The sequence below is a fragment of the Coenobita brevimanus genome, chromosome 31 (genome assembly GCF_032717465.1).
Source record: "Coenobita brevimanus isolate Jiangsu-jjx chromosome 31, ASM3271746v2, whole genome shotgun sequence".
Classification (NCBI taxonomy): Eukaryota; Metazoa; Arthropoda; class Malacostraca; order Decapoda; family Coenobitidae; genus Coenobita; species Coenobita brevimanus.
In genome coordinates, this window is record NC_136984.1 from 5004640 (window position 1) to 5016772 (window position 12133).

General features: G+C 42.7%; 1 protein-coding gene across 1 annotated transcript in view; it reads right to left on the reverse strand.

Annotated features, from left to right (window-relative positions):
- Positions 1 to 12133, reverse strand: part of LOC145395409 (uncharacterized) — a 74501-nt gene that overhangs the window by 38554 nt on the left and 23814 nt on the right. The window contains exon 4 of the mRNA XM_080269013.1: positions 3909 to 4035. Within this exon, the coding sequence (XP_080125139.1) occupies positions 3909 to 4035 (127 nt within the window). The remainder of the gene's footprint in view (positions 1 to 3908; positions 4036 to 12133) is intronic.

The window sequence follows — 12133 nt, forward strand, 5'->3', positions numbered from 1 at the left end:
CACAACTTATGTTTTTTTGTAATAAAAAAAACTTTTAAAAATCAAACTGCCATCAAAAAGTACATAGATCTGGTCCTGGGCTAGACAAAACTTGTAGGACAAAGAGGTGCCTCACTTTTGCTGTGGTTTTTCCTGTATGGAAGAGCAATTGAAAAGTGTCGAAAAGTGGGGTGGACGAAATATCGTAATGTTACGCATGATCGACTTCCAAAAATCTTACCATACAAAAATCTGGAAAATGATATCATGGGACTTCCTTCTATGTTCATGTATTTAGAGAAGTTTTGGAGTAAACTGAAGTTGAAAAATCGTGATTTTTGGACATTTCTCGATTGGTGACCTTGAAAAATAGGTCAAGGTCATTCAAACTGGTTCATTAGAATAGTGTCTTGGTGCAGTACATCCTCAAAAGTATGATGAAAATCAGGACGAAAAGTGAAGGAATAATAATAATGATACTACTACTACAACTACTACTACTACTAATAATAATAATAATAATAATATTTATTTTTATTATTATTATTATTATATTATTATTATTATTATTATCATTATTATTATTACATTAAAGATAAAGAAAATACTGTCAGATACAAAGATCTCCACACATGTTAATAAGTGGAGATCAGTAATAAGAACAGTAGTAGCAGCCATGGCAAGTTACGAGCATAGAAATTCACTTAGGCTCACCGATTCCATGTCACAGAAGATCTGCACCCAGGCTGAGACGAGTAAGGTCGACCACCAAAGGCAGAAAGATATAAAGACACAGATAAGCAAAGGGCGAGAAGCAAGACAAAAGGACCAGCTGCAGCACATACCTGAACATCTAACACCAGACCGATGCAGAAGAGTTGAAATGGCACAGGAGGTTGGGGCATCGAACTGGCTGACAATCCTGTCTCTCAGGGCAAAAGGCTTCCACTTCAACAAACAAGAATTTGTTGACGCCATAGCCTTGAGATATGAGTGGCCAATAGAGAACCTGCTTCAACACAGTGCCTGTGGCACTGATTTTGATGCAATCCATGCAATGGTTTGTAAGACGGGAGGTTCTGTTTGCATTCGACATGTTGAAGTATGTGACTTCACTGTAAAAACGCTGCATGAAATATGCCGTGAAGTCACCATAGAGCCAGCTCTGTTACCCCTATACAGTGAGCACTTTATCCACAGAACAGCAAATACGTTTAATGATGCAAGAGTGGACGTCAGTGCTCGAAGTTTCGGGATACTTGGGCAGAGGGTGTTCTTCGACATTAGGATATTTGATCCTATGGCAGCATGTAATTGAGGTTGCACACAAAACGAATGAACAAACACACACACACACACACACACACACACACACACACACACACACACAGAAACTTCAAGAAAGGATCCAACATGTGGACCACGGTGGATTCACTCCCCTTGTGTTCACAGCATCAGGTGGAATGGGTCCAGAGGCGGTGAAAATCTACATGAGACTGGCAGAAGTTCTTTCTGAGAAGAAGCGTCAACCCCAGGGTTCTGTTATGGCCTGGATGAGATGTGAACTGTCATTCTCCCTCGTGAGGTCTGCAGTGCTATGCCTCAGGGGCACAAGATCATCAGCCCTCAGGCCTGTCTCTCTGGCAGGTACGAATTACAAAGCTACTGTTGTCGAGAGTCACATAGACCAGCGACACCAATAGCTTAATGTCTATATTAACACTGATATTAATGTATTTAAAGTAATAGAGGTATGGTAGTATTAGATGGTTGACGCGCTTGAGACCAACGGATTGTAATATGAGGGTAAGTGTTAACCTCCACATTACAGTTCCAAATGGTGAACTGTGTCATGAAGGTTGATGTTCATCTTCACAATATAACTCCCAAATAGATGAAGGTGATCTTGAAAAAAAAAAAAAGTATTAGTAGTAGTAGTAGTAGTAAAAGTTGTAGCAGTGGCCGTAGTAGCAGTAGTAGTAGTACTCGTAGTAGTACCAGTAACAGTAATAATAATAATAATAATAATAATAATAAATAGCAAAGAATTATATTTTTTGTCCTGGGGATATACAAAATGATCAAGATGTGTATCATAATCCTCGTGTGTTGTGGGGACGGCTCTGTCTCCTGGTGTGGGAAACAGAAACTTTAGTTTTTCTGTGAAATTGGTAACAGCGATACAAAAAATGAACGTAAAAAAAAAAGAAACGGTAATATAAATCACCAAAGGCATAATGGGAAGTAGAAAACTGCACTGGATAAACACTGCATGGTAACGCTGACTGAATCATCCCGGAAGCAGCCGAAAAATAGAAGTGCAATGTTTGGACAACCCTGAATGAGAGTTTGTGCAGACAGCGATCGTTAGTATTAACCGCACGAGGCAGATTATGACAGTGCTAGAGTCAGTCACTCACACATCTTTGCGGTGCAATACTTTTTTTTTTTTAATCGCTCTGTGTAAATAAACTTTTCATGATAGAATGTTGACTTTGGTTTCATTTTAAACCTGGGTAGGTGTGCTTTACTGCTGTATGTTCAAAAAAGGAGAACAAGGAAACAGAAAGCCAAAATGGCTAGATGATGTTAGGCAAAAAACAAAAAATTTTCTACTTTGTAACTGAAAAATATTCGGCCAAAAAAAAAAAAAAAAAAATACTTAAATCTGATGGAAACCTTGCAAAACTACAATGTATTGCCTTCCCAATGATGCATAGTTTGTGGTTATTTCTGCACTTTATTAGGCGGTAACGGAAAAGGAAAAAGATGCACAATTTCTTATGAGTCTCGGCCGCATATTCACTTCGCAATCTTTTTCACTGATCGGTCAGTGTAAACACAGTTTTTATGATAGGATGCTGGTTGTGCTGTTATTTTGAAGCTGAATAGTTGTACTTTATCGTAGCAAGTTCAAAGAAGGAAGGCAAAGAAAAAAAGTCAAAATGACGAGTTGAAGTTAGGTGAAAACCAAAAACTTTATACCTTGCCATAGAAAAATATTGAGAAAAAAAAACAAAAAAAACAGACATAATAAAGACATAAAGCTGGTTTAAAACAATGCAAAACTACAAAACTACTGCCCACCGCACACAGAGCCAGCATTCTGCGACATCATGCCCAAGTCTCTGTTATGACACATAAACGCGATTTATGGTGAATAGTTTACAAGGGTAACTTAAAATAACGCATAAACTCGTCATCGGAATATCTGAGGATGGATTAACAATGATGTGAAAACGTGTCATCAGAATAGATCTAAAAGGCTTAATCAACCCTTTTTCCTCAACGATGGATTTTGTTTTTACGACCTAGCGAACGAAACGAGCGAGCTAGCGAAATGAGCGAGCAATGTTTACTCTCAGTTAAGCTTGGAAACCAGCGGTCCGGCCCCACCTGGCCTGACCCGACCGTCACGCTAAGAAGAAGCTAATAACTTTACCTCTAAGTGAAGTAGAGTTAAAATTCTTTCTGCATGATATACATTCATACAATAAATGTTGTTGTCGACTAAAACTCACCCATTAACGTGCAGGAACCCCTTGGGGTCTCGAGTTTTCCAGTGGAGTGTTCGGCTCTTATCGGTGAACACCTCAATAACAAAATAAAATCTTCAAAGATTTTCCATCGTAACAGTGTTTTTTGGCATCAGCTCTAACAATTAATTACGGGTGATTCCCCCTATTACTTCATATTAAAGGGATATTGTGATAAAACGGCGCTTGCTTGCTCGTCAAGTGCTCAAGCACTTTACTGGTTTTATTCCTGCTGAGAGAGAGAGAGAGAGAGAGAGAGAGAGAGAGAGAGGGATGTGGTCATACTATTTTCTTCCTCTACCACTCAAGTACTGGACATAAGTTGAAAAAACGAGAAAAAAACTCCACGTTAGGTGGTCCAACGAGAGAGAGAGAGAGAGTGAACCAACTTACTAGCCAGCGTTGAGGGGAAGTTTTCCATATTAAAATTGGACTTGAAGAGCTCAGAACATTCATTAGTAGCAGTAGTCACGGTTTTGAAGGTCTCGTCGTCCATGTCACCATGGAGTGTACTCAGAATCTGTGGAAACAGTTATAAAAGTCTTAAGTATTTGATCATAAGGGTGCGTCCTGACTGCCAACGGGCAGGCGGGGACGAGGGAGAAAGGAGAGGGTGGGGGCTGGAGCATTTGAATGTCTGCACTAGAGGCAAGTAGGCGGGTGTTGCCACGGCAACGTCATCAGGTCTCCCTCGACAACTGCAGGCGGCACGATCCCTGGCGCTAAAAGATGAAGAAAGGTGGCGTTCCTAAGAAAGTCACAGCTGCTGGAAAACAGTGTGATGGGGAACAAATTGTCTCCTGAAAGACACATCTTACCCTAGACAGGGTGGAAACCAGCAAAAAGGTGTTTAATTACCGCCAATCTAGAAGGCTGGATGAATATGAATTTGTTTTTGGATTTACAACAAAATTGAGAATAATGAATAAAACCTAGACACTTTTTTCATATAGTGCAGTAGTACCGATCATCAAATCTGCATGCATCCTACAGTACATGATTACTGAAGAAGGAACAGGGTGCAACAGCTAGTTCCGTTGGTGGTGTGAAAGAATATCCTGGTAATAAGTGGTTTTCCAACTCAAGAGATAAAAGTTATACAGTAATGGAAAAAGTGTGAGAGACATTTGCAGAGTACTTCTGTTCATATGAAGGTTCAGTACCTTGGGAAAACCACGTAACTATTGTTTAAATACCCATAAGTGGAGCTCTACAGTAGTCATTTTAATTTATTGATGCAATTTTCAGCCTAATATCTTCACAGTCTCTCACAGTAACTTTAGAGTAAATTCTGATTTGCGTTGTAATTGTTATTCGTCCATAAAATGACTACCACCACATGAGTGTAATTATGTATATATATCAAAACGAACTGAGTGGACACATTTCCCTCCCCCCCAGTCCTCATTCTCTTCTGTGAAATTAATGCTGTGTCACTGCATTTTTGGTATGTCTCCCATACACATGGTGTTAGTGAAACCTCAATATTTAGCTGCTCTTCATCCATCCTGCCCACATGGGTTCAAACGACAAAAGTTCTCTGTCAGCTTTTCCTGTCTTGAACCCACGCGGGTTTGCAGTAGTGCCTGCCTGCGGCTGCTGCTACGTCGGCCACGTGTATGAGTTACTGTGGTGAGTTACTATAGTTTAAAACCTCCTGCCTCAACCCGCTCTCGCTCGCAACCGTCTGCCCGTTCGCAGTCTGGACGCATCCTAATACAGCCTACTACCCCTGGACTAAAATGGCGATAAATAAAGTAAGAAAGACATGTTGGAAAGCTTCCTAACCGCATAAGCATACCAGCCACAGAACTGACAAGATATTTTCTATCCCATCTGCTTTTCATAATCAGACTGGAGTAATCTTATTACGATACTACTGAAGGTCACATGGTAAAAAAAAAAGTTTAAAAATAACCCTCACTAGTTAACTCTTACAATAAGTCTTGCAGGGTGGGTCTGGCCGGAATATCTCTTCTCGCTTTATACATGAGAAAATATGATCAAAAGAAGATAACTGCAGTAGGCCAGTTGGCTCATGTTAGGCAGCTCCTACAAGAGAGTGACTAAACTACTAGAATAAAACAGGGATAGCAAAGAAGCAAGGCTCTCCTCCGCCCACGAAACTGTCCAGCCAAAACTGGCGGGAATACTTGAGAAAAAATACCACGAGGTATAGAAAACTAACGTGGGAATTTTATAACAAAGTCAGAAAGGAGATTCATGGAGGTAGAATAAATCCACTAATCACCAAAGCATAAAGATTTAACCCACTCAGATTCCACCTAACGAGCCTGACCTGACTGAGGCAAAGTAAATTTAACCCGACTTATTAGAGAACGAAACCACCATATTATTATTTTTTTTTAGTTTACGGTAAGTCCGGTGCTGGAAAGGGACCCCTTCACGTGGTGGCCCCGATATGACCAGGTGGATCCACTGCCTGGCTATACAAAACTCCCTTAACTCACGCACTATCCTCTAAAAGGAGGATGGGGGTCTGCAGGACAAGGGTAACTTCAGCCTGCAGTCCCTGGCTTCACGTTCCAATGAGCCTCGGGTTGCAGCTACTACTACTACTACTACTACTACTACTACTACTACTACTACTACTACTGCTATTACTACTACTACTACTACTACTGCTATTACTATTACTACTACTACTACTACTACTACTACTACTACTACTACTACTACTGCTATTACTATTACTACTACTACTACTACTACTACTGTACAACTACTACTGCTATTACTACTACTACTACTACTACTACAACTACTACTACTACTACTACTACTACTACTACAACTACTACTGCTATTACTACTACTACTACTACTACTACTACTACTACTACTACTGTACGGTATGTTCAATGAGAGGGTGTGGCGATATTCATCCATACTTAATATATTTTACGAAGTCTGTTACAACATTTACTAATAATTGTCATGGCTTTGATTTTCTTTCTACATTATTCACTCTACTTTCACTGTGCAGCGTCGTATAACTGTAGTGAAGATAAAAGTATATGCAGTCAGTCTTATGTACACCTGAACCCCTTCAGTACAAAAACGTTATGTATGTACTTGTAAATGTCTAGTGCAATAGTAAATGCTACACAGAAATTCCAAAATGAGTATGAACAAGAGTCAAAAACAAATGCACATAAATAAATAAATAAATAAATTCGTTCATTAAAAATCACCAGTTGGGCATCCCTGACTGAATCCATATCAATGATCAGAGAAAAGTTTACGTATGGAAAGATTCTCCAGAATCATTATATTTAAGATAAATTCAAAGGCTTTAGAAACACAAAAGATGAGACTGTTTTGGTGATAACAACAGGTTTGATTGATGGATGGATGAAAGAAATTTTCCTGGCCGTGCAGCAGGTACAGTTAAATGCTGCCGGATTTCAATGATTATGACCAAAAATAAAATGAAATAGACACAATGATAAGACTAAACTAAAACCTAAAAAGCAGTCAAGGCATTAAACATTAACCCCGCCGTGGCCACCGGTGTCGAATGACGCTTAGCTGATAAATGGCCGCAGGCGTCGTTTGAGCCAGCCTATAAAAACACGCCGAAAATTTTTGGGAAGTGAACGAACGTCCTGAATGTCTTGAGACTGATCTGCCTTACACTCCCATACACCCCACACACCAGTACACCCCGCACTTCGTGATGAGTGGACGTCCGAGTTCCGCCTCTCTCCGGCCCCATAGGCTACTCACCAGCCCAAGATCAGGGGGAAGCTGTTTCCTCATGGGAAGGAGAGTGACGAGGACCTCTGACCTGGAGATGAAGAGTGTGGTGGGGAGTGGTGACGAGAGTGGTGATGAGTGGTATCACTCTCCTACTACCAAGGAGGACGACAGCAACATCTCCTCAGAGAGTGAGGAGAAGCCACCACCACCTTGTCGTACAGCTCCACCACATGGATGGCGGTGAAGTGGCTCTTCACTGAGGGAGAGGAAGGGGAGAAAGGGAAGGCTGGAATGCAGGTGCACTCAGCTCGCACCACCTTGCTACCACATCCTGCCACTGCACGCACCACCTCACCACCCCACACCACCTTACCATTTCTTACCACTTCACAGGCCACTTCACCGCCCCCCACCACCGCCCGTGCTACTCCTCCACCCACCACCACCTCCCCGGCCACCTCACCACTCACCACCATCACGGGCACCACTGCATCACTGCGCACCGCCTCTCGTGCCACCTCATCATTGCCAAGCACCTCTTGTGCCCCATCACCACTTCGCATCACTTCTTGTGCCCCCACACCACTGTCCAGCACCTCCCGTGCCCCTTCACCACCGCCCAGCACCTCCTGTGCCCCCTCACCACTGCCCAGCACCTCCCGCGCCCCCTCACACCACATCATGCCCTGGAGACCTCCTCGGAATCAGAGGTCAAGTTTGTGCAGCAGCAAGCACGGATAGTGTGCAAGACTGCCTCACAGCTTGAGAGGTAGTAGAGAACTTTGCAACTCTCCCCTTCACATGCCGCCTAGAGGTGGAAAGAGATTATGGCTTTTTGACCCAGGACGTTTAACTTTGACGAGACAAACTCTGGAGTCAGGGACATGACTGGACCGACAGCGATGAGCTCGATAATGAGCTATTTTCTTTCATTCTTCAACCTGGACCTCAAGACACACATTTATGACGACATGAACCAATTCTTTTCACAGACGATAGCTGACCTTGCACGTGAGGAGGCCTATAGGACACGACACTGGACTGACATGATGGTGCCCACCAGTATGTGTTTATGGCATTGACAATGTTGATGCCTTAGTGAAAAAAAACATGCACTAGTCAACCACTGGACCACTGAAGTGTTAGCACGGGTTGATGTATTCAGAAAGTACATGGCACGGAACACGTACCAGAACATCCTCAGGTTCCTCCATTTCAGTGACAACACAATCTTAGGCCCAACAGATAATTTACATAAGATCAGGACGGGTTTGGAAAACCTCAAAGGCAAATTCCAACACTTTTGGGGGGGCTTTCCAAAAGCTCGCAATTGACGAGTCGCTGATGTTGTTCCGTGGCCGTACTCGTTCAGGCAGTACAATCCAAAAAAATGGCATCGTTTTGGTATAAAGATCGTTTTACTGTGTTATTGTGATACTGGCGTTGTCCTTGACGTGATTATTTACACAGGTGCAATGACCAATATTCCACATAATGATCGTCTTGGGATTTCTGGTAGAGTAGTGATGCAAATGATGGAGAATTATGTAGGCAGAGGGCACATCCTCTACACAGATAATTGGTACACCTCTCCTGAATTGGCAATTCATATGCTTTCCCATGGGATTGGTTCATGTGGCACCATACGGAATAACAGATGTGGCATGCCAAAGTTTGGTGACGTGCACTAGAGAGGCACAGTTTTGTTGCAGTGTATCAAGGATCTCCTTGCCCTGCGTTGGCGAGACAAGCGTGATGTGCACATGCTATCAACTGTGCATCAGGTGCTCTCGTCGACACCGGGAAACGAGACCGTGCGACAGGCGAGTGTATTTGTAAGCCAAATGCATTCATGGATTACAATCGAAATTTGCACTTGGTTGATAAAAGTGACATGCAGATTGGTAGTGTGGAGTGCATTTGTCGTTCTGTCAAGTGGTATAAGAAACTCTTTTTCCACTTGGTGAACATGTACGTGCTGAATGCGCATCAATGCTATTGCCAGAAATCTGGAAAGATGATCACGTTGCATAAGTTCGTACACTGCTTAGTGTATGAATTCCTACAGGAATACGGTCTGCAGTCGTTAATGCCACGGGGGCATACAAGTGCTATGCAAGATGCACCCGCCAGGCTTGCTGGGAAAGACTGGGCTGCACAGCACTACCTAGAAAAGTTACTGTCACCACGTGAAGGCCAAAGTCTGACTAGAGGCATCAGGAGTGCACAGATACGCTGCCACATCTGCGCCACAACGGAAAGGCAGCCATGGCAGCGCAAGTTGACCACCTGGCAGAGCTACTTGTGCCACGTGCTTCATTGCCCCCCCTGCTTCCCCGAGTATCATTCCATTGCAAAGTACTGACTGTGTGGGTGAGTGCAGTGTATATTTGTACTGTATATTACTTAGTGCAGTGTTACGAAGTAAGATACAGAAGTGTAAGATAGTGGTAGTGTGTAAAGTAGATTATGTTTTGTGACTTTTGTACAAAGACTTTCCCAGACAATGACTTATCTCTATTGACTTTTGGCCTGCTAGGGGAGGGCAGGGATGGGAAAAAGTTCGCCTGCACTGACTACTGTCATCGCATCATGCACTTGAGGTGAGTAATTATTCTGCTCTGTGTTTATTTCCCAGGTGCCAGCCCCCATGTATTTCCTTACATGCTTATTACAATCTTTTTGCAGGCTCTGTTTGTAATGTAAGAGAACAGGCATAGGGTATAGAAAATGCTGTCTCACAAGGCAACCGTGTGATATGCCGATTTTATCGTATTTTGACTGTGTGAAGGTTGCCCCAACAAACAGCTTGTCCCTTCCACCCTACCCTGCCAGCCTTGCCAGTATCAATGTATATTCCTGTATTGTTATCCACGTATTTTTTTCCTGTTTATGAATTTGAACTACTCGCTATCATTGCAGGATCAAGCTGAAAGAAATATAGAGTAATTGTGCGTAGGACATGAGTATGATATTGCACACAGTTACTGTGCGATACTCCGAGTTTATCATATTCTGACCGTGTGAATTGTAGGCAGACATAAAGCTTTACCCTTTTTCCTTACCCAGCCAGAAAATATCATACTTTCCCACTCACGACACACAGACAGCAATATATATTGCGAAAATAACAAAGCAATATGATAGCAGTAGAATGGATGTTGAAGATATGCAGATTGGTCTGGGAGGAATGTAGAGTCCCGGAGGACTGGAAGTCAGGTATAATTATTCCTTTGTACAAAGGGAAAGGGGAAAACGGTGTGTGGTAATCACAGGGTCATTTGTCTTCTTAGTGTAATAGGAAAAGTATACGGTAGGATACTTATTGACAGCGTTAGGGAAATAACAGGAGAATTAGTTGGAGAAGAACAGGGAGGCTTTAGGAAGGGAAGAGGTTGTGTAGATCAGATATTCATTCTTAGATCTTTAGTGGAAAAGTTTCTAGAGAAGGGAAAGAAGTTGTAGGCGGCCTTCATGGATTTGGAGAAAGCATATGACAGGATGGATAGACAAGGATTGTGAAAAGTATTAAGAATATATGGAGTAGATGGGAAGTTGTTGAATGCTGTGAAGAGTATGTATGAGAGTGCTAAGGCTGCAGTGCGTGTAGATAGTGAACTGAGTTATTCTATTTGAAGGTTAGATTGAAACAGGGATGAGTCATGTCTCCATGGTTGTTCAATCTGTATATGGATGGGGTTATACAAGAGATACAAGGTAGGGCAGTGGATGTTGGAGTGGCCCTAGTAAGAGAGGGAAACTCTCTGTACTGTTGTTTGCAGATGATACCGTGTTGTTAAGTGAAGACGAAGGGGAGCTGCAAGGTTTGGTGGATGAGTTTGGGAGAGTGTGTAAGAAACGGAATCTAAAGGTGACTGTAGGGAAGAGTAAAATTATGGTCTTTGAGAGAGGTGAAGTCAGTGAGGCTTGATGGTGAGGAAATGGAAAATGTGAGTACTTGGGGAGTGTGATGAGTAAGGAAGGAAGTTTGGGGGGTGAAGTGCTTGAAAGGGTACAAAAAGGAAGAAAGGTTGCTGGTTCCTTGAAGGCAGTGATAAGAAACAGGGAAGTGAGCAAGGAAGTGAAAAAGTTATTACATGACAGTATTGTGATACCAGCTCTAACGTATGGAAGTGAAGCTAAGACCTTGTTGGAGGGACACAAGTCAAGAGTAAGAGCAGTGGAAATTAGTTATTTGAGAGGAGCCTGTGGAGTCACATGGAGAGACAGACTGACAAATGAGGATGTGAAGGAGCATTGTGGTGTGGATGTGGATGTGATTGGAAGCGTTAGGAGAAACACACTAAGGTGGTTTGGCCATGTGCAGAGGATGGAGAGCGAGAGACTGACGAGGAGAGTGTACGTAAGTGAGTTGGAGGGGGAGAGAGGGAGGGGAAGGCCAAGGATGAGGAGGAGGGATGGAGTGGAGAGGTATTTGAGAGAGGGGTGTGTGAACTGGGAGCAGGGCAGTGAAATGGCGGGGGACAGGGTGACGTGGAGACAATTTGTTTGTGGCCAACCCGTATGGGATGGAGACATCTGGCAATAGATGGAGAGAATATGATAAAGAAACGTAAACATGTTATTATGGGAAAAATGTATTTTTTCCTTCTGTATACTTATTTATTTCTGCTTTGTCTCTCTATTCCTAAGAATTTGACTTATACATAATTTTGAACCTGCATTATGATTCTATTTTACCCATGCAGATGGTGTGGCAGTGGCTACAAGCGCCTCCACTCTCCTACCTCTAATCGCAAGTGATTGCAGTAGGTGTTAATCCACTGGACCCTCAACTTTCATCCCCCTTGGGAGAGCCTACCCTCAGGGGACCAACAATTTTCTCATTTAGGGCTGAATATTCCACCCATTCACTCCCTCTTCCAACTGTACTC